General features: G+C 54.8%; 1 protein-coding gene across 2 annotated transcripts; it reads left to right on the top strand.

Annotated features, from left to right (window-relative positions):
* The first annotated feature begins 769 nt into the window (after window positions 1-769).
* Window positions 770-25,375, top strand: Trim29 (tripartite motif containing 29). Of its 2 annotated transcripts, none has more exons than XM_027930644.3 (9): window positions 770-1,561; window positions 9,688-9,783; window positions 10,561-10,794; window positions 12,151-12,349; window positions 15,007-15,108; window positions 17,364-17,456; window positions 19,515-19,610; window positions 22,534-22,610; window positions 25,313-25,375. In XM_027930644.3, exons 1-9 carry the CDS (start codon window positions 770-772, stop codon window positions 25,373-25,375), a joined length of 1,752 nt encoding a protein of 583 aa, XP_027786445.2. The 2 variants fall into 2 exon arrangements, with proteins under 2 accessions (XP_027786445.2, XP_027786446.1); XM_027930645.3 differs by lacking the exon at window positions 770-1,561 and adding an exon at window positions 9,517-9,537.
* Window positions 25,376-26,661: the final 1,286 nt, after the last annotated feature.

The raw sequence follows: 26,661 nt of genomic DNA, 5'->3' as shown, positions 1-26,661 counted from the left end.
CTGTCTCAAAATGAAAAATAAAAAGGGCTGGGAATCTTGCCCAGTGATTAATGCTCTTAAGTTTAATCCCTGGTACCAAAAAAAAAAAAAAAAAAAAGGCATAGATTGAAGTGAAGCTTAAATAAATTCACATGTAAAGGACCTAGGACAGTGCCTGGAAGTTGGTAATAATAGGTGGCCACATCACTCCATATCCTAAAATCCAAATCAAATTGAAGCCATATCTCCCCGTAGGGTGAGAAGCATCTCCACTCTCCCCAGGTGGAGTCTGTCTCCTGTGAAATCCAGCCCCGCAAATTACAAGGCTATTTGGCTTGTGTGACCCAATTAACAGCCCTCTGTCCTGTGGCCCTCTGCAGACACCTCGGCTTCTGCCCCAGGGGCTGCTGGGCTCAGAAAATCCTGTCCACCTGAGGATAGAGGCTCCCGCTTCCCTGATGAGAAACAAATGCGTCACATAGAAGCAGCCCAACTGGTTGCTGAGTTGTGAAAAATAATTAAACTGGGGGAGAAAAAAAAACACACTTCTTTAAAAAACCAGGTTAGGGATGAATGTGCAGGGCGTGGGCCTGAATAATTGGCGGAGCCACCGCCTCTCCCTGGCCCGTTGTGTCAGGCTGGGCCGCTCCTCCCCTCCGTCTGCAGCTCCTCCTCCGGGCAGGTGTGTCCCGGGCCCGCGGCTGCCTGCCCCACTCCCTGCCGAGACACCCGCTGAGAGGTCACCCACCACAGTCCCAGCAAGCCAGACAGACCAGCTTGGTGATCTGCCATGGAAGCCGCAGATGCCTCCAGGAGCAATGGGTCGAGCCCTGAAGCTAGGGACGCCCGCAGCCCGTCGGGCCCCAATGGCAGCCTGGAGAACGGCACCAAGGTCGATGGCAAGGACACGAAGACCGCCAACGGGCATGGGCACGGAGGGGAGGTGGCCGAGGGCAAGAGCCTGGGCAGCGCCCTGAAGGGGGAGGGAAAGAGCGCCCTGTTCTCCGGCAACGAGTGGCGGCGGCCCATCATTCAGTTCGTGGAGTCGGTGGATGACAAGGGTTCCAACTACTTCAGCATGGACTCTGCGGAAGGCAGGAGGTCGCCCTATGCGGGGCTCCAGCTGGGGGCCGCCAAGAAGCCGCCCGTCACCTTTTCGGAGAAGAAGTCCATCTTCTCGGAGCCCCGGAAGCCCTCGGTGTCCATCGTGGAGCCCGGGGAGGTCCGCAGGAACAGCTACCCGCGGGCCGACGGGAGCCTCCTGCGCTCCAAGTCGGGCTCCGAGGAGGTGCTGTGCGATTCCTGCATCGGCAACAAGCAGAAGGCCGTCAAGTCCTGCCTGGTGTGCCAGGCCTCCTTCTGCGAGCTGCACCTCAAGCCCCACCTGGAGGGCGCGGCCTTCCGCGACCACCAGCTGCTCGAGCCCATCCGGGACTTCGAGGCCCGCAAGTGCCCCCTGCACGGCAAGACCATGGAGCTCTTCTGCCAGACCGACCAGACCTGCATCTGCTACCTTTGTATGTTCCAGGAGCACAAGAACCACAGCACCGTGACGGTGGAAGAGGCCAAGGCCGAAAAAGAGGTAACTGAGTGCTGAGCTGTTTGCTGTCCCTCCAGACCTGGCCTCCCTCACCTGCCCTCTGACCTTGCTCCCCATGGGGCTTCCTAACTATGGGGGCTTAAGATCATTCCAGGCTTGGCTCTTTTAGAAAACATTTCTTTCCCCTCTGTACCTGCCGGCTGGGAATCAGAGGTGGCTCCCAACCAACTAAAGTTTTAGGAGGCAGGGGCATTTTTTTAGATAAGCCAAGAGAGGCTCAGAAAAGATTGCTTGACCAAGGTCATAGGTTACATTCAAGTCTAGGCAAAGAGTCAGACCTAATGGTGCAGAACTCTCTACTGGGCTCTGCCTGGCTAGGGTTATCTCTCCTTTTCCTCCTGTTCCTTCTCTTTCTCTCCCCTCCACCCCCTTCCCACCTGAGTAGGACTGGCCCCTGGGGAATAGGTCACAAGTGAAGGAAGATATTGGAAGGACCGAGTTTGGGGGCCACTAAATTGTCCCTTTTGGCTGGCTTCTGGTTTGCATTTGCAGGACAGTGGCTTCTTGTTCGGTGTGATTCCCTCTAGGCTCTTCACTTTGCTCCCAGCCTCCTTTATCCTTTGCTCAGCAGGGCTGACTGTGCTTTGTGTGTGGTTGCAGGTGGACATGCCTGTGCCTGTGGGTGGACGTTTCTGGATTTTGTATGGAGGTGGGGCGTAGGTAAATGCGTATGTGTTTTCTATGCATGTGGGTGTCTATGTGTGCATGTGGATGTTTGCACATATTTGTGTATGGGATACGTAATTGTTTTGCATGAATTCCATGTATGTGATTATGCGCTACTTCCATGAGGCAGAGCAGAGGCAAGTGGAGGCTTGTGTATGTGGCACACCTGGGGAAGATATTCTGTGCTGAGAGTCCAGCTGTGGCCATTGCTTCTTGCCCCACAGATGCTGGGCCCACCATCTGGCCCTCCTTACTGCAGGAGGACTCTATGGGGGGCCAATGCTGGCAACTCTGCATTCTCAAGAGTTTTTGTACCCCTCAGAATGAGGCAACACAGGGTCCCTCCCTGCCCAGCTTTTCTGACCAGTAACTTGCGATTATTCTCTCTCTCTCTACCTCCTGCTCATACCCCTGGGCAGGGAGGGATGAGACCGAGATGGGAACAGAATCAAAGATCCCTTCCAGAAACTTCATTTGGCCTCAAAAGAAGATATCCCCGCTCCCTCTGGTCCCTGCTTTGTACTGGGAGCTAGAGGTGGGACATGACCATGGAACCCATTCTCAAGGACCTTACTTGGAAAGTTGAAAAAGAACAAAAGGTAGTCACCTTCAGCCACAGAAGCAAAGACATTGCAGAACCTCAGACTGAGTTTTAGGAAATGTGACCAAATTCTAGTCCTGATTTTTATATCTAAGTAATGGTAGGACAGTGAATAAATCCTTTCCATTCTCTCAGCCTTGGCTTCTCTCTATGTGAAGCTGAGTGGTTGGGTTAGATTTCTCTGTGGAGCCTAGGATTCTTGGACAAGAATCAGGGTGACAAGAGGTACCCAGAACAAGGAGGTGCTCAGAAGACACAGGATCCAGGTTACCACTTCTATTGCAAGCAAATCACACTTACTGACCTGTTTTCTATGCAGGGTTGGCCCCAAATATCATCTGAAACAAAGGTGTCACCATTTAAGAACATCCAGAGTGCCTGTGGAAGAGGTGGGCAGGAGGGTTTGGGGTCTTGTTTCAAGTTCTGGTTCCAGGGGCCTCCATGATGTAGGTCAGGAGGCAGAGCTCAAACACACAACAGGACTGGGGAGCACCCTCCCAGTTACATAGTAGCAGCTGGGAGTAAACATGGAATGACAAAATAAACAATAAACAGAGGACAGAACGCCAGGCCTCATGGAATTCTTGAAATCCCAATGCCTCCTCTTGCACCTTGTGGATAAGGACACAGGCCCAGAGAAACAAAGGACCTGTTCAAGATCCTGGTGGGAGGAAGAAGCCCCCTAAGTCTTCTTCCAATGTCTGAGAGCACCTCAGGGGAAGGGCATGGGGGCATGGAATTCAGGATGTGTGTGCTTTAGGAGAAAATGCCTGATCCTCTGACCAGGGCTGTGATGGGGATCTTTGGGCAGCCTGTGTGTATACACATGTGTGCACCTGAAGCACAGGGATATGCAGGCAGAGCAGGGATGAGAAGCCAGGGGACTAAGCTGAAGCCATTTGTCTAGACCTGGCTCTGCTGGAATGTTGGTGGGGGGTATAGCATAGAGCAGGGGTCTTGGGTCGATGGATCAGAGGGACTGAGTATGTCAATCCTGGCATCCTTGGGAGGCATCTCCTGCAGACCCAGACATCAGCCCACACACAGCTTCTTGCAAGGAGCCTGGGAAGAACCTGTTCTGCAGGCCTGTTGGTGAAGGCCAGGTGGGGTAACCCAGCCCAGGGTGGGTTAGTCGCTTAGAGCTGAAGATGACACCCATGGCTGCAAGTGCTCACCTCCTGGGCCTTGGTTATCCCCAAACTCCATGCTCTGAAAAGATCACTTGGCTCTGTTTGTAGCAATAAGATGGTCTTTTCCCTGGTAGACCCATGTCACAATGTTTCCCCTCTCACCCCAAATATCACAAGGGGGTCCCATGATGTCAACTGGTCCACCCTCCACCTCTGGATATTTTCCAAGACAGGTTAATTAGTGAAATGAAAATGGATTAGGTATCTCCTTTCCTGTGTCGAATGTCCCTGCCATCTAGTCTAGTTCCCTCCTATGCAGCAGGCCAGGGTGTTAGGACCTGTCTTGGGGGGATGACAGGCTGTTCTGGAGGCACCGCCCCATCCAGCCTAGGTTCTGGGGTAACAATATCATCAGCATAGTAATACGCCCATCACACCCAGCCAGTGTCACTTGGAGGGGCTCAGCCTGGGAGCTTCATCCAGTCTCCACTGCATGGCTTTGTTCAGTTCATTCCTTTCTCCATGCCCTGGACTTTATTTCTTATCTTTTTGCCCAACTCTTCCAGGAAGGCTGAGCTGACAGACTGCTGGGTTGCATGCCCCTTGTCTTTGAGTTTCTAGCTATACTGGTCTGGGCAGGCAAGCTCTTTGGACAGACAGTGGGGCTGAGATTTCAGATGAGGAGCCAGGCTATCGGCCAGGGTGCCCTGGACCCAGTCCCAGGAGATTTTCAGGGAGAAATGTCTGCTCTGGGAAGGGCATGAAACAGGAGGTAGGATGACCTGTCCAGATTCTGAGAGGAAACAACCAAATAAAAGATTTAGAGAGAGGAATCAGGAGCAAAGTGACCAGCAGCTAGGCAGGTAGCAATTCAGTCTGTGTGGAGCACATCTGTGTGCTAGTGCTGAGCCTGGCGTGTGCGTGGTTACAAATGCCTGGTCTTGTGGGTGGGGAATTGTACCTATTTTATAGAAGAAACAGGTTTAAAGATGCTGAAAGACTTGTCAAGGCATAGTGTGGGAGAGGGTGAAGCTGGGATTTCTCGCCACCATTTTAAACCTTTTCTCCCCATAGAATTGGAAGGGTCTCCTTGAGATCACTGAGTTCAGTGGCTTCCAGGTGGCTGTCCTTGGGTTGGTATCACTTGATGACTTATTAAAACACAGATTAACAGGCTTTATCCCAGGACGTTCTGATTCAGGGAATTGGGGCCTGGGGTCTGAATGTTAATCTATGATGTTTACACATGAGGGATTCTGATGTGCAGCCAGAGTGGGAATCAGAAATCTAGTCCAATGTCACGAGGAAACCAAGACCCAGGGAGCTGAGGTGACTTCTGAAAGGCCCCCCTGCTCATCTGCAGATGCCAGGGGGAGCCCTTTCTTGGCCCAGCTTGTACTTCCTCTGTCCAGAGGCTCTGAGGAAGCACAAGGGACTGGGGGTGTCCAATCCAGCATTTGCACTGATATCAGGCATTTGACATCTGAACGGAAACAGGGAAATCTACCCAGCATTTCAGATTCCTATCTGGATAATTACCATTTGTCTGGAAGTACAAATTTGGCAATTAACTAACTCACTTGGCAAATGTCACAGCCCACGGCCCATGAGGTTATTTCAGACTAGGGGAAGATCATGGTCTATCTCCCCTTCCCTGGGGGCCATGCAGGTACAACTGTCAAGGTGAGTATTTGGGTGTGCCAACACCTACCCAAAGGCCTGGTCCAGGCTGAGGCATTGCCAGACTCTTCCACTCCTCGAAGAATTTCAAGGTTGGGTGGACCACACAGGTGCCATCTCAGGTATGAGAGAGAGAGAGAGGGAGAGAGAGAGAGAGAGAGATATGCAACCCAGTGTGGGAGAGCGAAACAAAGGAAGCATTTAGGGACAGGCCTAGGCAGGGTGAAGGGGAAAAATCAGGGAGGAGTAGGAAGTAGGCAGGAGGGAGGTATGAGTAGGGGAGGGACTGTGGAGAGCTGAGGCCCTGTCAGACATCAGGGGCTTCAACTGCATTCTGTAGGGGGAGGATCAGGAGAGAGAAAACTGGGGCCTCGGGCAAAGGTATGGGGAGGAAAAGGGAGGTAATAAGAGAAGAGGTTGAATTGATGAAGTCCATGAGGTAGACTTAGTTTAGCAGGAATGAAGGAGGAAGGGCAATGTTCTAGAGGAGAACCTGGTACCACCACCTTTGGAATTGCCTCTGAAGGTCGAAGAATAGGATCTGAGACCTGTCATTGCCTTTTGACCTTACTGCTGCTTTCTTTCTGACTGTGAGGACTCAGACCTCGCCACTTTTGCAAAAGGGGGCTTTTACAGAATTAAAGAAAATTCCTGGGCTGGGAATGTAGCCCAGTGGTAGAGTGCATGTCCAGCATGCATGAGGCCCTGGGTTCAACCCAGTACCCTGAAAAAGAAGAAAATTCCTGGCACTTAGTATGTACTTAGTAATTAAAGTTATTTTCCTTTCCTCTCCTAGAGTTGCAGGAGAATAAAGTATCTTTGGAAACTTCCCAGGTTCTATTACTTCCTGTATAGGATAAGTCTCAAAGAGCTGAACATATATGAAGTGCCTTCTTAGACATCCGTAGAGCTCTTACCCTGAGCCTTCCTCCTTGACAGGGTAGGACTCATCCCAGAGAAAGGATCATTCTAGCAGCATACAGATCCTGATCCCAGGACCCTTTCAGAACCCTCTGTGCCCTGCAAGTCTGATCTTGCTGGCTGTGCTATGGGAGCCAGGCCCCTCCCAGCCAAGCCTGACTTCCCTAGTGCCCCAAAGAAAAGGAGGACCAGTCTCCTCTCCACCCTGGCCTATTCTTCCACCCACTGCTGCAGACAGCTTGTCTCCACTTCTGACCCTGCCCTTACACATGTCCAGACTAGCCACTTCTTCTCCTCCCCTCCCAGGCTGCTGGCAGACACTCCAGCTCTCAGACCTCAGCTAGCTGGCTGCCCTCTCCCCACCCTCTCTTACACAGGATGGACTCCCAGGGGGCTGACCTGTCTCTGCCTTTGCCCAGATGTTCTAGGCAGCACTGGACTCTCTGTGCCCTGGTCCCCTGTACTCCATCCCTCCTTTCTCTTTCCCTCCATGCTCACCTAAGTGAGACATTTTCTCACCTGTGGGCTGACCATACAGCTTCTATTAGGTGTTCCTTTGGCACAGCTGTTCACTCCTGACATTCAGCTCCTTAACCTTCACCTTCTCTAGTCAAACCTCCTCCCGCGGGCAGTGCTTAGTCTACCCTCTTCCCCTCTTCTGACCTCTGTTCTGTTTCCCTAGTATCCTTCCACCATCAGTTACTCATGATCTAACCCTTTATTTTGCATTTTCAGTCTAATGTCTTGACTTCCCGGCCTCTGTGTACCCCTTACACTGCTCTCTGTGCCTGGACTGTGTCCATACCACTTCTAAACCCCAATTCAATGACATACACTGAAATCACCACCCAACACCCCTGAGACCTCACCTGACCACGTCTGCCCTCTCCCTTCACTTGCTTATGTCCCACAGACCTGCCCATCCCTCTGTCCTCATTCCTGCAATTATGGTGACAATAATGATGATGGGGACCATTGTTCAGTCAAGGCTTGCTCTGTGCCAGATGCTTTCTGGGATCTTCAGTCCCTGATCATCTTCCATCCCACATCCTCCATGGGAGGCAGGTCCTCTTACTACCTCCGTGGGACAGTTGGACCTACTGAGGCTCAGAGAAGTTAAGCAACTCACAAAAGCCCTTGCCTGTAGGTGGCGGTTACCAGATGCTAACTGTTGGATTCCCCATCATGTGCTCTGGGCAGGCTCCCTTCTGGATGCCCCACTCCCCAATAGCTCATTTCATGGAAGGGTGACCCATCCGCTTACTGGCAAAAGGGCTTTTACTGGGGTTGGGCCTGGGCCTGAGGGTGGGAAAGGGTGTGCTTTTGCTCTCTGTCACCAGCCCTTGTGAAGTGCTCCTCCTCCACATGCCAACTCCTCCACCCTTCAGGTTAGGACGCCTCAGCTGTGTGGTGGGAGTTTTGCAGCACTCCCCCACCTCAAGCCTCACTCAGGAGTTCTTCATGGATGGGAAAGTCGCCTGGGACAGACCTGTTGTCCAGCCTCTTGGTCTCTTCCCTAGAGCCCAGATCTGCCACCCAGGCCTGGCCTTCTCAGGGTCCTGGCCACTGGATCTGCCAACCTGTTTTCTGGGCTTTCCAGCTCTGGATCCTCAGAGTGTCTGAGGATCAAGTTTCTACTACCACAGTGTCTTCTCCCAGCCTTGTTCCAGGGACCGGGCCAAGTCCCTACCCTCCTCTTCTTGTGCTCCTCTCCTCTCAACAACCCATCTCCATCTCTGGTAATGACATTTTCTGTGCTGTGGGATCTACAGCCCGTCTTGGTCTTGATCATGGGGAGCCCAACAGTGTGGTGGTCGCTGAAGGGCAGGCTGTGGGGAGGCAGGGGCTCCCTGTCTGGGGAGCTCGGTACCTCATGCCCCATGCCTTCCACACCCTCTGGTGCCATTTCCTCAAAGGCCAGGAAGACCTAAGCACCATCAGATCCACTTCCCTGGGTGTTTTCAGCAGATACCCCACAGGCCCCTGCTCAGCCTGATGGGATGTTCAGAGGTGTGCTGTGTGGTGATGCTCTGGGCCCCGGCTGCTCATGACTCCTGCTGATGGAGCCCATGTTCCTCATGGTTTGTTGAACCTTGACTGTTCTCACGAGCCCCCTCGAGAGATGGCTAGAGAAAGAGGTAGGCCTCCGCATTCAAAACCCAGTGGTCCTGGAGACCCTGAGCAATCCGAGGCTTCTTGGCTGCTTGCTTATTGGGTAGAAATCACCCCTTGTCTTCCGTGCTGGAAGGCACTTTGGAAGCACTAGAGGAGACCCAGAAGAACAAAAGAGGTGCCTCTTGACTAGACTGGTGGCCTTGGCCTTGACTTCTTGCCTCAGTTGGACATGCTTTTCCCAGAAGGGCCTTTCCCCACATGGAAGGCAAGTGTGGATATGAGCACATCCTGATAGAGACTCTTCCCAACCCACTCTACACCCCTACCATCCATGTGCCTGAGGGCAGGGGTCCTAGGTCCTCTCCCTCCATCCCAGCCTTTTCTACTCTTCGAGCCTCATTCTCTAGCCTTCTCCTCCTCCAGAGACCCCAGGTAAAAGTCCCTGTCTCACCCAAACTGCAGAATGTGTTCCTTCCCATAAACAGGTTTATAGCTGTGCCTGCCCAGACAGAGCCCAGGCCGGCGGCAACCCGGTTCCTGCTTGCAACACACACCCCACATCATGCCATAGAAACGTTGCACACAGTTACAGCCACAAGACACTCCCTGGCTGGGTTGGGCTCAGTCCTCTTCTTTTCTCCCTCTGTGGCCCCAGGTCCGTTGAAAGGAGCAAGAACCCCCAAAGTGAGCACCCTCCCACTCATGTTGGGTGCGGGGATAAGGGAGGTTTAGTCCCCACAAAGGCATGATGAGGGCAGCCAGCCCTAGTTACCTGAGAACAAGGAGATGGTGTTTGACCCTTGGTAACTGGCATGGAGTCTGGCATGGAGCCTGGCATGTCTGAGGTCCTGAGGGATGTTTGTTGGGCAGAGAAATGGAATGGATGCAAGTGAGCCCTGCCTGAGACTTGGATCCCTGGGTGGGCCCATGCCCTAGATCTCTGTGTCTGTGCCCCTTTCTTCTCAATTTCTCCAACCCTGACTCTTTTCCTGCAGACAGAGCTGTCACTGCAAAAGGAACAGCTGCAGCTGAAAATCATTGAGATTGAGGATGAAGCTGAAAAGTGGCAAAAGGAGAAGGACCGCATCAAGGTAAGCAGCCCCCAGGCTCCCTTCACCGCACTTGCCCTGCCTGTCCTGCCTGGGAGGAGGCAGGCCTTGGTTCCTGTTCAAGGTTTTGGCCCTCAGTGACATCCCACACTTGTTTGTTGTGGATTCTCTCCCTGACCCTTTTGCATTCCCACCTAGCACCCAGATAGGATCCCACCTGTCACCTAACACTCATTGTATATCATCTTAGCAGAGCACATCCCAGACCCACCCTCCAGTGTGTTGTCTAGTGTGTGCTAATGTGTGCTCTGCCCATCCCCCCAGACTCCCCAGCCACCAAATACACACCATTTCTCTTCTACTTGTGCCACTGTGACTGGAAGTATGTCTGCCACGGTTTGGGGATTTATAAATTGTATCTGAAATCGTTGTCTCTTGATCCTGGCCACACCAACAGCCAGACAATACACTTTTTGATTTGGTGTTTTGTTCTGGTTGGGGTTTGAGTGAGCACACCTTGACTCTTGGGAGAATGTCTAGGCACACAGGGAATCACTCAAGTGTGGAATGGTTGCTTGGGTTAACCTCTGGCCCCCCAGAGGAAGGAGCCACAGGTGGATAAGGAAGGATAGGCTGTAAAAACACTGGCTATCTCTGTCCCTCTTTGATGCCTTTAAATGAGATTCATAGCCAGACAGTCTCGCCAAGTTAGGGCTCTGGGAATGCCCTGATCCTGAGTTGAGAACCTAAGGGTGTGCTCCCCTAGGGAGGTAGTTTTCCTTAATGAAACTCTCATCCCTCCTCTGATTCTGGACCTAGAGCTTCACCACCAATGAGAAGGCTATCCTGGAGCAGAACTTCCGGGACCTGGTGCGTGACCTGGAGAAGCAGAAAGAGGAAGTGAGGGCTGCCCTGGAGCAGCGGGAGCAGGATGCTGTGGACCAAGTGAAGGTGATCGTGGATGCCCTGGACGAGAGGGCCAAGGTGCTTCATGAGGACAAGCAGATCCGGGAACAGCTTCATAGCATCAGCGACTCGGTGCTATTTCTGCAGGTGAAAACAGAGTCTTCCACCATTCAGTCCCTAAATCCCGCCATCCTCTCCCTTCTCATTCTATCCACTTTCCCACATCCTCATTAATCATCCTTCCATCCATCCATCCATGCTTCCTTCCATCTGCCCATTTAATTTTTCCACCCAATCTACTTCCCTACCTCCTCTAAAGATGGTACACAAACACCACCTTGTACCATCTTCAATTGATATGTCCTAGCAGTGCTCTGGGTTACAGTGGGAAGGAGTTCTGTGGTGGATTAGTAATGTCTGCCATGGGTAAGGGAGGAATGGTGTGAGTGCTGCATACTTGTTATCTTTGATCTAGTCAGTTTGGCTATCTAGTCAGTTTTGCATCCATCTTTCTGTCTGCTAGAATGTTTTGTGCACTCCTTGATGCCCAGACTCTATTAGGTGTTGTGGTGAATAGAGAAGTATAAAACATGTTTTTCTGCCCCCAAGCAGCTGCAATCCAGCTGGGAAGATAAGACATGTACAATTAGGGAACAATATAGGAAAACGTGTAATTAAATGATAAAGCATGTGGCTCAGGAGATAAGTGCCTGTGGAAACTCAGGGAAGGGTGAGCAGGCTGGAGCAATCTAAGGACAACTTTGTGCAGGAGAAGGAGTCTGAATAAGGTCTTGCAGGCCACTTAGAATTTGAGAAGGAGGAGGGATTCTCCAGTGAGGGGAAGGGAGGGGAGAAGCACGAATGTCCAGAGACAGGATGGAGTGAGGCGTGTAAAGGTGGAAGGTCCCTGTCTCACCCAAACTGCAGACTGACCCAGAATGCTCAGGTAATTCCTTGCACTTCTTTCTGCTTTCTCCTGGAATCTCACTGTAGCCTGTGTCCCTCTCAAAAACCCCTGTGATGTAGGAATCCTGCACCCAGATTAGAGGTGTAAACCATGGAGTCATATATCTGAATGCTAAAGCCATCAGGATGTTAGCATCTGTGGACTTTTTTTTTTAAGTACCAGGGATTGAACCCAGGGAAGCTTAACCATTGAGCCACATCCAAGTCCCTTTTCAATATTTTATTATCAGGATCTTGCTGAGTCGCTTAGGGCCTCGCTAAATTGCTGAGGTTGGCTTTGAACACGTGATCTTCCTGCCTCAGCCTCCTGAACTGCTGCTATTACAGGTGTGCACACCACTGCACCCAGCTGCATCTGTAGATTTTAATTGAACTTTTGCCTAGTGAGAAAAAGTGAGGCTAGTTAATTAGCTGATTTTAGAACCCAGCTCCTCTGGCTCCCAGCACTGAGTCTTCCAGCTGGGCTATAAGAGCCCCCTTGTTGCAAAAGATCCAGAAAAACTTAGGAAACTAATGGCTTCTTTCCTTTCTTGGTAGGAATTTGGTGCTTTGATGAGCAATTACTCTCTCCCCCCACCCCTACCCACCTATCATGTCCTGCTGGAGGGAGAGGGCCTGGGGCAGTCACTGGGCAACTTCAAGGATGACCTGCTCAACGTGTGCATGCGCCATGTTGAGAAGATGTGCAAGGCTGATTTGAGCCGTAACTTCATTGAGAGGAACCACATGGAGAACGGTAGGTCCCCTCTGTGTGCAGGCCCAAGGTCATGAGCTTTTCCCTCCCAGGTCAGTTCCTGCCTCCTGGTGCAGGTTGGCACCTAGCTAGCTGGCCCCTCATGGTTTTCATCCACCCATCCCTTTATGGGGATTTGAACTCAGGCTCAGGGATTCTAATCCCCATTGAGTTTGCAGCTATTACAAGGGGTCTCCAGAGGAGGGTGATTCCTGGGCATTGGCTGGATAAGTGCCTCCTCTCTGTGGATCATTCTCAAACCTGGGGATTGGTTTCAGTCAGATCTACATCTGATTGTCCAGCCCAGCCCAGCAGATGTGTGCATGCTGTTGTCGTGTGGGCTAGATGCCAAGCTGGTAGCTTTACAAACTCCAGCAGAAGTGACTTAGAACTGCACCTGTTCTTAGAGGGAGGACTTACCTGTCACCATGGCTGTGTTGTGTAGTGTTGAGCCCAGAGGCTGCACTTGGCCTGATAGGCTGGGGACGACAGGATATAGCCTGTCTCTGTGACTCAATGTGTCCCTGAAATCAGCACCTCTTCTGAATCATGCTATCCTTGCAGAGGTCAACTGAATCATCTCACAGACTCTCCAAACCTGAGAAACTACCCCTATTAAGTCTTTTTCTACCCAGTCCCTTTAGGGCCTGAAGCCTGAACACTTTCCCCAAGGGCCCACCCAGTGGCCCAAGCCCAGCCCAGCTTTTAGAATGAGGTTTTCAGAATGCAGCCTGATTAAGATCTTCCACCCGTGCACACTAAAGGAAATAATCCCTGTCTATCCTAGATGGAGCTCAGGATTCTTGCAGGAGGAGAGGGGCTGAGTAGGTCACTGACCAGGGTCAGGAACAGGGACACCTATATATCTTGTTGATTTCACACAGCCTCCCTGTAAAATACAAAGGGACATTCAATTATACCTGAGGACAGATAAGACATTTTAGCAAGACAATCATTTGACTTTAAATGGCACTGACAGCCTCTTCCTCATGACAATAGCAGTCCTCCTGGTGGTGATAGAGATGGCAGAAGATGACTGAGCTCCCTGAAAGCCCGGGCATAGGGCTGAGCTCTTCACTTCTGTTGCTTTACGGTCCCCTTGTGGAGCATTGCATTTTACAGATGAGAAGGCTGAGACTCAGAGAAGCATGTTCTCAAAGTGCAGGTCGCTGGGCAGGGGTGCTATGCAGTCCCCTGGGTCTTCTCATCTGGAAGGTGTCATCGGTTGATGGGTGTGGTGATCATTGTCCCAGGGTTCAAACCTTGACAAGACCTGGGAAGATGGCCAGGCCCTGACTGGACCTGTGAGCCTTGCAGGAACCATCCAGCCTTCCAGTTGCTCACATCCCATTTCTAGGTCATGAAGGTGCTGGCCTGGTCCCTGTGCAGGTGTGACCCTGCGTCCCCTACAAGGTCTGTGGTGAGGTGGCAGCCGAGAGCAAGGGGAGCTGCTGAATCAGCAGCTCTGCACCTGTGCCTGGAGTCACCCGGGGAGCCTCCTTTGCCTCTGTTGTTATTTTTGGTGTCTTCTGTAAGAGGTGGTGGATAGGAGGCTGGTGAGGTGAACTGTGGAGTGACTATCTACTGCTCCCTGATAGTAGGCTCATTCCCACCCTCACAGACAGGGAGTAAGAGGCAGCAGGCCACCTTCATCCTGGCTCAGTGGGCAGGTGGCGGGGCTACCTTGTTGTGTATGCATTTATTCTTTTTTTTTTTTTTTTGGTCCCATGGATTGAACCCAGGGATGGTTAACCGCAAAGCCATATCCCTAGCCCTTTTTTATTTTGAGGCAGGGTCTCGCTAAGTTGTTTAGGGCCTCTCTAAGTTGCTGACGCTGGCTTTGAACTTGTGATCCTCCTGCCTCAGCCTGCCGAGTTGCTGGGATCACAGGCATGTGCCACTGCATCTGGCTGCATTTATTCTTTGAACTACTGCTGAGTGCCAGGACCTGCTAGATGCAGGGGCTGGAGAGGAAGGATGTGTCTGAGCCACACTTCCCTTCTCTTGCCCAGGAGAGAGAGAAAGGGAAGGACAGAGAAAGTAGAAGAAAGGGAAGTAGTAGGAGACAGGAATGGGGTGGAGGACAGCTTGGAGAGGTGGAGCATCCAGCGGTAGATTTCTTTTGGTCAGAGTCTTCAGGTGGGTGCATCTAAGTGCTCAGCTGCCTTGATTCCTGGACCATGGAAGTCCTTACTGAGACCTTGATCCACCACCTGTGACTGCCAGGAGTGACTGGGGCTGAGCTGTGAAGTGGGGAATCAGGACTCAAACCCCAATGCTGCTCTTCTTGACCTATGTGACATGGGTCAATTTGCTTCTCTCATCTCCTGAGCCTTTTTTTTCTTACCTGTCACAGAGAGAGGTTTATATACCTGCTCAAGGGTCAAAGTACAGACCAAATGAGAAATGGATATCATAGTCCCTTATAAACTGAAAGTACTGTGCACACGACCTTGCTCACAAGGGGACAGTCTAACAGAGTGAGTGACTCAAGGCAAGACTTCCCCTGTCCCACTCCAAAGACTGAAGAGCAGCACTCTGAGGCTCTGGGACCTTGATTGTCCCCAGCACAGAGCGGGTGGGCTATGGGTTCTCAGCCAGCCAGGCATGTCCCAGTGGGTCAGTTCCTCCTCTCCATTTTCTGACCTCTTTCTGCCCAGGTGGTGACCATCGCTACATCAACAACTACACAACCAGCTACGGGAGCGAGTGGAGTGCGCCCGACACCATGAAGAGATACTCCATGTACCTCACACCCAAGGGTAAGGACAAGCCTCCTTGGCCTAGGTCTGGCACCCCTCTTGCTTCTCAAGAGCCCCCCTGAGTCCATGGAACAACTCTCAGCCAGGTTCCTCTTAGGTGGAGTGACACTACCTCCAACATGCCTGGGGAAGTCCTGGCTGTTGTCTTGGTGTGATTATGAACAGCACCTGCTTTCACCCTCACAAGTGACAAGTGTAAACTAACTAGATGACAAATTACCCAGCACCCTACTCCTCAGAGGGCTCCATCCCTGACCCAGGCAGCTTGTCCTGCCCCTGCCTCTTGCTCCCCTCTGCTGGGCTGGAGCTGTGTGGAGCTTCCACTTAGGTTTCTTAGGGCTCAGGCCCTGGGAGGGCTGCCTTCTCTGGGGCCTCCTCTGGGGTCAGCTGCTGCTTCTCCTCGTTCCTCACCTGGCCACTTGGCCCCTGAACCTTCTCTCCCTAGGTCCTGCAGAAGCCCAGCCTGCAGGGTTACAGTCTGGTGGGGTCTAGACCAGGGCCTCCCTGTCCTTGTCCTGGGAGAGCACTGGCACATTCTTGGACACCAACAACAAACCACAGCAATGCCTGTTACATAAAGGAGGGTGTGCCAGGCCATCAGCCCAGGATGGAGGGGGTTGTACACTTGCACATGTGGGACTGGGGGACCAGGAGAAGAGTGGGGACCCCTGGGAAGGGGACGAAGGAGACCTGGGGAAGGTGAACCCGAGGCTCTGAGCTGTCACTCGCATACCTACAACAGGAGGGGCTGGGGATTTGGAGGAATGAGCTCACTGGAGAGGAACCTTTGTGCCCAGCCCAATTTGAAAACAATACCTGAGCTTCTTCCAGCGGCCAGGTGCCCGGTCCCCTCCTCAACATTCCTGGTGTGGGCCAGGCCTCCTAGCCAGTGTGCCCACTCCCCTGCCCAGGGCACTGCCTCTTTGGGCCAGTTGTGTGAGAGTATGAAATGCACTAACCAGACAACCCCAGTGTCACTTTCCTCGGAAGGACCCAACATGACTGTTGGGTGCCTGTGGCTCTCCCCCTTGTCCCTAGATCAGCCCTGTTGACCCAGCGAGTCCCCAAATGGCTCCTCCTTGACTATTTTGCTCAGTGAGAGACTGAGGGCCAGTGTGACCTCCCTTCAGGCCACAAGGAGGGAAGAATCAACCTGCCTAGGTGTCACCTGGAGAGTCCCAGGGTCTGGGTGACCTGGGGTGGTCAGTGTTCCATCTGGCTTCAGCGTTCATGTCTGAGAAGATGCAGTTGCCCCCAGGGCTAGAAGCCCTCCCAGCTCTGCCCCTCTGAGTCAATCTGTGACATCTGTAGGTGGAAGAAACCGGTTCTCCCGGTATGCCTGTCCCAGCACAGTAAGCAGAGCCCTGCATTGGGGACAGGAGGGGCAGGACATCTGTCTTCTGGAGGGCTGGGTAGAGGAGATGCAAGGGAGAAGTCAAGGAGATTTGTCAATATCAGGGAAACAAGGCCACTTAAGGTCACCAGGCCCTGGGCCTGGGAGGTCCGGCAGTGCTGGGACTTCTCAGGAGAAGTGGGTCTGGTGGCTCCCTGAATGAGGAGCTGTGTGCCCAGGAGGAGGGTGCAGGGGATCCCCAGCACAGGTGCAGGAGTTTAGAAGGACTGGCTGGTGCTGGCCCTGGTGGGCCAGGCTTGGGGAGTGGAATGGGTGGACCCAACAGGAGGGTCCTGGCACACACGGGAGCTCATTTTCTGCATCTGGGAAGTGGGGATACTGATCCACTCTGTCTTGTTCATGGGCTGTAAGGCTCCCATAGCCTGGGGTAAGCCACAGTGCTGTGCTGGTACCAGATTACCTGGCCACCTGCTGGTGACTCGGCCCTCGCTCAGCCAGTGGCCCAGCTGCCCCTGTCATCACCAGGGCCTCTCCTTCCTCTCACGCACAGGGGACTGGCTCAGGAGGGAATTGTTGGCTTGTCAGCCTCCTCATGGCCCCCAGGCCCCCTAAACAGAGTGATCCTATGTATTAGTATGTTCAGGACTCTCCAGGTGAACCCCAGTGCTCAGGGAACCTTGAGCCTCTTCACTCCCTAAGGGGTCTCCATTTAGATGGTAATTAAGTGACAGCCTAATGCTAGACCCAGTGACTCCTCTTAATGTGGAGTCCAGGTCCCTTGGTGGGCAGTTGGAGACCTGTTTAGGATCCTGCCCAAGACCCCAAATTAGAGTCTATGGCACCCCAAGTTGAGCCAGACCCACCTTTCTGCAATGACAAGCTTTCCTTGTATGCTTCATAGGGGGCGCCCGGACATCCTACCAGCCGGGGTCCCCCAGCCGCCTCTCCAAGGAGACCAATCAGAAGAATTTCAACAACCTCTATGGCACCAAAGGTAGGAGGGGCTCATCTCAAGGCTGGGCAGAACTCATGTGAGGTATAGGCGGAGGTGGGCTGGGGGCCAGGGCTGGGGTGGGGGCCAGGAGCTCCGAGGAAGATGAATGTGGGGAGCTGGGACAGGATGGGCTTCTACTGAGCTTGAAGTGTGTGTGTGTGTGTGTGTGTGTGTGTGTGTGTCTACACGTGGGTGTGCACAGGTGTACACAGCATCATTAGTTAGGCTGGAGAGAAGCTGCTGGAACCTCAGCATCACTGTAGATCCCTGGGTCCATGTGCTCTTCTTGTCCCTGAGGATGAGTTGGAGGAAACAGGGTGAGCGGCACCCCTGGGGTAAGGTCTGGGGACCTCTCCCAGCAAGTGTCTCTGCAGAAGACCTCTGCTGGTTTGTGTTCTCCTGCACTGAGAAGTTGTATGTTGGTTAAAACAAATGAGCTTAGCTGTGGATGGAAAGGAAGGCACGGTAGGAAATGGAGCCACCCCTGCAAATCCAGGAGCCACCGCTGTCACATGGGTTGAGCAGGAGATCCCTTAAGACCCAAAAGAGGTGAAATGGGGGCTGGGACATGCCTTCCCCTGGGGGAGGCGCCAAGCACAGGGTCTCCCTCTGTTTCGTGTGGTGAGAGGTCCACTATGTGCCAGGACAGGGCCATGTGCTCAGTAAACACCAGCTTTGGGAGACCCTGGCTCCTGGGTGCTGCCTACCATGTGTGGAGAGGAAGGGGACTAGGCCAGCTCCACCAGTTCTACCCAGACGCAATACCAACACTGGAAGCACACTTCAGTGATGACCAGGCCCATGGAGATTGGAGTGGACAGGGCATGCCCAGGCCTCTCTGTTCAGCATGAGATTCCCAGCTGGGACCCACCACGGCCCTCTCCTCCATATCTGCAATAGGCAGCAGTGGTATCTGCCCTGCTCACAGCTGCAAGCTCAGGGCCCAGAGTGGAAGAGCCTAGAAAACAGTCATTGAAAGCCAGAGAGAGGGAAGGAAGAAGAAAAGGGCAAGTTCTCTGTCTCCCAGGGTCTTGGGCCATGAAGGCCTGGCACGGGAGCTTCCCAAGATCCTTGTGGGAAGGATGTGCACCAGGGAGGGCCCAGCCCCAGCACCTCTGACCACTGAGCCCAAATGGTATCCTTGTCCTCCCCCAGGCAGCTATGTCAGAGGACACAGGGACCGGTGGCCCCTGCTGCAGAGCAGAGCTGACTGGAGAGGCTCTGGGCCTACTGAGAAGGGGCTGGAGAGCGTTCGTCATGTCTGGGGCCCAAGTCCAGGCGGGGACATCCTCATGGTGCCCTGCTGTTCCTCCCACCACCTCCCCACCACGTTCTCCTCTAGATGACAGGGACGTATTTGCACAGGAACATCTGTTAGCCTGTTCAACCTGGCAAACAGGAATCCAGGTGTTCTATCAGCTGCCTCTGTACCCAAGTTTCAGGATGTGTTGGAATGTGTTTATTCAGTCACTCATACATTCACCATCCACCAGACAGTGAGCACCTTTCGGAGGCCGGGCTCTGGGCCAGGCACCAGGTGTGGTTCAGGGCCAGTCAGGTATTTCCACAGGCCCCATGGAGCCCCATTGGGATTTAATTAAGCAATTGCATCCCAGAGGACAGGGAATGTAAGTGCTGTGAGGTGTAGGGCTGAGGCACACCCCGACTTGGTGGACTTGGTGGAGGTGGTGTGGATGCTCACACGTGAAGACTCACTCCATGATTTCACTTTGGGGAGGAGGCAGGAGAGAAAGTGAGGGATGCTGAGGGACAGAGAGGAGGGGATGCAGCCAGGAAGAAGGTAGGGTGGTGGGGGCCTATTTAAAGGACTTGGCTCCTTATTCTGAGGACAGTGGCCTTTAGGTAGGGCAGGAACATTTTAAGTTTTAAAAAGATAACTTTGATGGAAAAATGGGGGAAGGCATGACTAGGGACATCAGCATCCTGTCTTGGGAGGTGGCGAGAGGCTGGAGAGACTCACAGAATCAGCAGTGTCCTGGTCTTGCTCTCCCTCCTCTGCGCCCCGCTGAGGTCTGATGCCCCTCTTTGCCTTGCCAGGTAACTACACCTCCCGGGTCTGGGAGTACTCCTCCAGCATTCAGAGTTCCGACGACCTGCCCGCAGTCCAGGGCAGCTCCTCCTTCTCCCTGAAAGGTGAGCCCTCCAGCTGGTCGCCTGCTGTTCCTCTGCAGCTGCCCTGCTTGTCTCTGCCCGCTCTCCTGCCTTCCTCCCTCGCCTTCTGGAGACCAGAGTCCTGGCCAGAAACAAAACAAAACAAAACGGCCAAAAGCTTTGCTGTGAGGAGGGCAGAAGGTGGGGCTGGGCCACACCAGCATTCTCAGGGTTCCTTGCGTCATACACTCGTCCCTCAAGATGTGCTGTGACAAGAGGACTCAGGTGGGGGAAGGATGACTCCTCAGTACTCTTGTGCCCTGCCGCCATGGGCCATGAGCCCAGGATACTAGAGCTTAGGGCAGGGTCTTCCTGCTGCAGAGATTATTTAACTTTGTGGGCCCAGTGACTCCCAGGCCCCTGGGCCATGGCGCACCCTCGGTATCCTACAGAGCCAGTCCAGAGGGAGCCGCTCTGGAGAAGGTGGGCCAGATGACGGCGAGGCCTCCCAGGTGTGATCTCTTTCCCCTGAACTCTGACACCCCCTGCCTATTGTGCTCCCCAGAATTCTTGGGCCAGCCTGAAGGATTGATGTCTCCCGCCCCCTAGAGGGTTGGGGTCATCTTGAGGGGCAGACTTGAACCAGACCCTGGTTTACAGAAGGCCTAGGGCCCTCCCGTCTCTCCTGTTAGGTCCTAGGGTCAGCTCTGGTGGGCTGTGGTGAGAGTACCCCAACTCCTCTGACACCCAAATTACTGGCCTGGAAGAAAGGATCAGCAGTCCGGGGGTGGGCAGAGAGCAGGAGGGAAGGGGCTGTGAGGCAGTCACTCATCAGCGAGGCCTCTAGGGTGGCTTTATCACCCAGCAGTCTCTTCCAGGCTAGTCCAGCCCATACCTGGAGCAGGGTTCTTGGCTGAACCAGCCAGGTGGAGGAGAAAGGAACAGAAAGGAGGGCATGTCCTGTCTCTGAGCTTGGCCTGGGCGGCTCTGGGGCTCGTCTTGACCAGCAGACATCTTCCTTGCTTTCGGTCAAGCCTGGCCTGAAGGTCACCTGGCCCGGAAGACAGCCACCCTTGGGCATGGTTTTGATGCCTCCTGATATCGCCCCATGGGCCTGCACAGACTCAGGAGAGTCTCAGGCCTGGTCCTGGGAGGGACTCCCATGCCTCGGAGGATGAGCCCAGAACATTCCTACTTTCATGCAGATCAGTTTGTGGAGCCCTTCAGGAATGGCCCTCAAGAGGGTTCCAGATAGGTGCTGCCCTGTGTGCCAGGAGAGCCCCAACCTGCCAGGACCCAGCCCATCCACTCTCTGTCAGCAGCCCACAGGTGGGGACAGTGCCTGGGCTGTCTGCGGGCTCCAGGGCCTGAGAAAGGGCTGCCAAGCACAGAGCGTGCAGAATAGATCCGGCAGGGAGTGAGGGCTTCCGACCTGCTGGCCAGTGCTTGCCGCTAACACCTCTCTCTCTCCCAGCAGGCACTGGGAAAACCCCCTATCAGTTCACCACCTTGGGACAGGCCACTGCCGAGTTTTCCAAGCCACTGGACCGCAGTGGGCTGTTTAAAAATAATCCTGGTACCTGCCCGTTTTCCAACCCTTCCTTTTCCCTCTCCCATACCAGGGCAGCTGGGCACAGGCATGACCAGAACCTTGTGGGGGTTCTCTGACACTTCTAGGGTGCCCTGGTCCCTCCTCCCCAGAGGGATGCATGTCCCCAGCTACCACCCTCACTCACTCTCTATCTGGATTTCTACCACTGCTCAAGGTTGCTTCCCTGGGCCACCCCTCCCTGCCCAGCCCCATCCTCCCCCCTCTGGTGGCTGCCATGGGATTTTCTTTCTGGTTATTGGGAGGTGAGGTGTGAATCCTCCCTCTCTCAATCTCCACTCAGGACCCTGGGGTCCTGGCTCTGTCTCCTTGCCCTGCCACCTTGCTCAGTGTCATGGGGAAGTGCTGCAGGTGATCTGGGCCTGGCCTGCTCATCCTGGTGCAGAGCAGGGCAGGAGAAGGCTGTCCCCAGGGGGGCAGGCACAGTCTTGCTGGACAGGGGACTGTCCAAGGACAAACCCCGTTTATTTCCTGAGCTTCTCAGCATCCAAGTCACAGCCTATTTTTTTCCAGACTGTGTCCTGTCCCTGCAGGCTGATGGCCAAGGCTGAGAGTGCTTTTCCCTGTTCTGAGGACCAGCGCTCCTTACGGATCCCCTGGACTGAGGGGAAGGGCAAGGAAAGTGGCTGCTGGGCCTGGGGCTGGCACCTTCTGATCAAGCCCAGGCAGTGCCACCTGCTCTGGTCCTCTCTCGGCCTGCTGTCCTAACCCTGGGGGACAGCCACCCTGGAAACTCACTGCCATTCTGTGGGCCCCAGTCTCCTGCTAGAGGCCGTGGAGCGGTGGAGCCTGGTGGAAGGAGCAGGCATAAGGGTTTTGGAGTTTGGCAAAGTCTGATTTCCAGTCCTGACCGCTGCTTGCCCGCTGGCGAGTCAGGCACACTGCTGAGCTCCCGGACACAGGGAGGGCTGAATGAGGAGCCCGCTGCAAGCCAAGTGCCTGGCTCGGTGCTTGGCACAAGTGGGGCTTGGCAAAGAGGAAGCCTCGTATCCTCCCAGCACTGGGGAGTCGGGAGCGCCTCCTGCAGGAAGGTTCTTCAGGCAGTGCTGTGGGCTGGGGGTGGGGCGGGGAGGGGCCATGGTGTGAGCCGGGGTGGGTGGAAATCCCTGCAGGGCAGTGTGGTGCTGACCTGGCTGGGGCCACCTCGCCTGCTGCTTGGCAGGCTCCTCCTCTGCCTGCCTCCCTGCTTCCTCCTTTGGCTGGCCTCCCCGGGTTTTCAGTTGTCAGTGGCAGTGCCAGGCTGCTGCACACCTCTTGGGTAAGGGGCTGGATGGCGCTTGGTGGTCCTAGAGATAGCAGCTGTGCTGCTCCACTACCAGCCGGTCCTGCCTCTGACAGAGCCTCCTGTCTTCCCAGGCTATCCCTCCCTCATCCGCAGCCAGACCCCCAAGGCCCAGCCCCAGACCTGGAAATCCGGCAAGCAGTCTGTGCTGGTGAGTAAGATGCTGCCAGGGGACCAGCTGGGCACAGGCATGACCAGAAGCCTGGGCGTGGAAGGGGTTTCCCAGGGCCACTGGTCTTCATGTCCCAGGGTCTGTGGGAGGAGGAGGCCTTTTCTGGGCCATGCATGGGGGAGGAGGCAGCAGTGGCCATAACACCCATAGAGATCCAGGGCTTATGGGGAGGGAGTTGGGTAAGCACATTCTGTCTGGGCCTCAGTTTTCTAATCTGTGAAGTGGGCCACCTGGTTCTTTATTCGGTGAGTGACTGTTGGATTCTGCACTTGGTGGCTCATCCTCCACCAGCTCTGAGACTGTAGAAGTCTCCTCCAAAGGATGGGCCTGGAGATGGGTCCCACCTCCCTGGGGCACTTTTCCAGCTCTGACAGCACAGAGGCCATTGGGATGATAATGTGGGGGAGATGGCGTGGGAGAGGCTGGGATGCTAGGAAGAGGTGTATTGGGGGTTCAGTAGAACATGATCCTAAGCCAGGCCACCAGAAGAGCAGCACCGCGAGGGCTCCAGGCCACCCTGGCCCTGGCATCTTGGAGGAGTGGGAAGACCTCTGTGGGGTTAGTGATCCCCTCGGCCCCTTAGACCTCATGTGCCCGAGCCTTGCCCAGGACCTCGGGGGTCAGGGACTCCCAGGCTGCTCTCCAGCTTCCTGAAGCTTTTCTCTGAGGCCCATACCAGGCCCTGCTGAGGAGCCGCCGATGGCTCTGCCGTGCGGATAGCATCAGGGGTTTGCTGGGAACAGGCCTGAGCCCTGGGCTCCTGCCGTCTTTGCATTTGGAGCATGGGGAGGTGACTTGCTCTGGACCACAAAGAGTGTCTGGGGCTGGTTTAATTGGAAAGAAACTTTAATTTGCTGGTGATGGGAGCTAAATGATCGCGTGTGTAATTTGGAGCTGGGCCCTGGGGCACCACAGCAGCGGCGCTGCAAAAACAGATAGGAGAGGAAAAGAAGCCTCCTCCTCTGGGACTCTGCCCTTGGCCTCCCTGCCACATTCCCCCTACCTTCCCAGAGCCTGGTCCCTGCAGAGAAAGGGCATCACCACCTGAGACTCTGGCAGTGCAGCGTCCCAGTGTCCAGCGAGCTCTCAGGGCTGGGGGAAGGGGGCCAGGTGCTAGCAGGCAGAGGCTGGCCTAAGCATCAGGCTGCCTGGGCCTCAGCCCCAGTCCTCTTGCCAACCTGCTGTGTGACCTTGTATGAGTCATTCTCCCCTGTGCCTCAGTTTCTCTACCTGAAACAGGAATCAGATGGCTTGGATGATTTCATGCCCTTCTAACTCTCCGGAGCTAGGCCCCTGAGCCAGGCAGGAATGGAGAGAGGGCACCTGTGGGTGTCACGGGGCCACATTCCTGCTCACCTACCACTCCAGGCTCTTAAGACGGTGCTGTTCACTGACCTGCAGTCCACGTTACGGACCTGGCCTTCCTGAAGGAAAGGCTTCTGCCATGCCCAGCGCCACTCACTTCACCTTGTGAACCGTTTGGGGGTCCAGGCCAGCATGGGGGTAGTTAGAGACCTGTTCCCAGCTCTGCTTTGAGCCCTGCAGAGTAGCCATGTGACTTTGTCTCCCTGGGTCTCAGTTTCTTCCATTGGTAACGAGTGGTTTAGCCGAGGTCTGAGCTCTGACGCTCAGGCCTGCACCCTCTGGGCCTAGCCCAGCTGCGGACCAAGTGCAGGCAGGGTGCTGGCTGGAGGGGCAGGGCCAGGGCAGGCAGGGCCAGGCGGGGGCTGAGAACAGCCTGGGGGGTGTGGGAGGGTGGTGTCTTCTGTATGGGGGTCAGTGGGCAGGGCAAGCTCAGTCTCTGACCCAGCTCAGGGACAAGCCCACTTCCTGAGACCTCTAGGGGGACAGTTCACATGGCCAAGCAACAGCTAAATTTTGCTTTTGCATTTCATCCTGAAAGACCAGCTAAATTCTCAGGACCTGGAAAAGGGGTTAGGAGGAGAGGGGGACACTGCTTGGTACAAGTCGCAATACACAGAGAAGACTGGGAGAGATGTCGCTGGCAGTGTCCCGAGAAGACGCTCCCTGAATACCTCTGAGGGAGGCAACAGGGCTGTGGGGAGCCCAGGGCTGGGGGGCCCAGGCCCACGGGGAGCAGGTGCAGTTGTTTGCCTGTCTGCACCTTCTTTGTTGGGGACAAGCAGATGCTTGAAGTCCTTGAGACTCAAGAAGCGATATGGAAGCCTGGGGGTGGGAGGTGGGGTGGACTCTGAGCCACGCTGCTGGGGCGTCAGTCCTGGATCCCTTACTCACCTGCTGAGTGACCTTGGGCAAGTTGCCTAGCCTCTCTGTGCCTTGGTTTGCTCGACTATAAAGTGGATACGATAACAGTAACCTATTTAATTGGGTGGTTGTAAAAATTAAACGAGTTCGTCCATATGAAACCCTCAGCACAGTGTTGTTGGGCTTTATGGAGTGGAAGGCGCCACAGCCTTGGTGCGGGCGGAGGCTGCAGCGCATCAGCCATCTGGCAGGAGTGAACTCCAGTTAGGATCCGAGCTCACAGATTCTGGTGACAGTAGGGGCCCCCTGAGTAGATAGATCTCGTGGGTCTGGCCACGGGGCCCCTGGACTTGTTGGGGTTTGGGCCATTGCTGCTTCCAGGGGGCCGGGCGTGGGGAGGGCTGGCCGGCGGGCTCGGGGCCGTCAGCTTCCCTAACCTCTCTGTCTCCCCACAGTCTCACTACCGGCCGTTCTATGTCAACAAAGGCAACGCGATGGGCTCTAACGAGGCCCCCTGAGCTCCGGCACGAGGGATGAGGCACCGCCACCCCTGCCCTCTCCGCTGCTCCTGCTGTTCCTGCCTTATAAGCCACTGTGCTCTTCCGGGTGGGGGCCTGGCCCTTCCCTGCTGCCCCGGCCCCCTGCCAGCCCTCTCAGGACTTCACCCAGGCCCCGTCTTGCTTGGTGACTTTGGGTGGGCCCCTTGTTCCTATGCCGAGGCCAACCCACCACAGGGGGAGAACAGGGTCACTCTCTCTCCGACCCACCACCCTTCTCCTCTGGGGTGGGGTCACCGAGGCCCACGGGGTATCAGCCTGCCCTCCTGCCCAGGCCCCGTGGTCTCCAGGCCTCTTCCACCTGGTGCCTGGTGAAGCAGCTGCCTCCCTCCCATCCCCGAAGACCTGCCTTCTTTCCAGCAGGTTGGCCCTGAGAGGAGAGGGCTTTTGTGTTGAGAGGCCCCTGTGTCCTCTGGGGTCCTACCAACAGCCCCCACCCTGGAAGAAACTACAGGCCTGGCCACAGAGAGGCCACTGTCTTGGTCTTACCCAAGACAGGGTGGGCCATGGGTCTGTGCCATATCCGCTTTGAGTCTGGGTCCACAGAGGGTGAGCAGGTTGACTGTAGCCAAGAGACTTCTCTCCTCCACCTGCCAGGATGAGCAATTCCCTGACGTGAGATAATCTACCCATGAAAATAGCTACTGGCCCGGCCGCGCCAGGGAAGTACCACTTACCTTAGAATCTCATTAACTTCTAATTGATGGTTCGCCCCGGCGATGGACAGCCAGCTGGCTAGTAGCGGCCAGTGCTGTTTACCAGGGTACCCTGCGTTGCCCCCGAGGGGAGCCTGCCTCTTCCCCTGACTGCCCTCTGTGTCACATGCCACGGGGCTCAGGGAGACAGACCAAACCAGGAGCAGCACGGCGGGGTTGTCTTTGACCCCAGTTCCAATGGGGGCTCGAGGTGGCCAGCTTGCAGGGGGTGGCAGACTTTCAGCTTGGGCTTTCCCCTCCCGAATAAACCGTTGTCACTCATTTCTCTTGTGTTGAATGACTGGCTCTCCAGGGTCCCTGGAGGGCTCCGAGTCTTTGGATATCTTCCCTCTTTCACCTTGAAGACGGGGCACGCTGGGGTCTCCCTCCACCCCTCTCCACCCCAGGCTGATTCTCTGGGGTGCAGGAGACTGGAACTTTCTGAAACAGGTCTTGATTGACATTAAGCACAAAGGGTGGGAGCCTGGGGATTCTGGCCAGCCTGCACCAGGGTCCCCAGAGAGTCTTGGGGAGCCTGGAACCCAGAGCCCT

Source organism: Marmota flaviventris, chromosome 9, assembly GCF_047511675.1.
Source record: "Marmota flaviventris isolate mMarFla1 chromosome 9, mMarFla1.hap1, whole genome shotgun sequence".
In the NCBI taxonomy this organism is placed as follows: Eukaryota; Metazoa; Chordata; class Mammalia; order Rodentia; family Sciuridae; genus Marmota; species Marmota flaviventris.
This window is presented reverse-complemented; position numbering and strand designations above follow the sequence as displayed.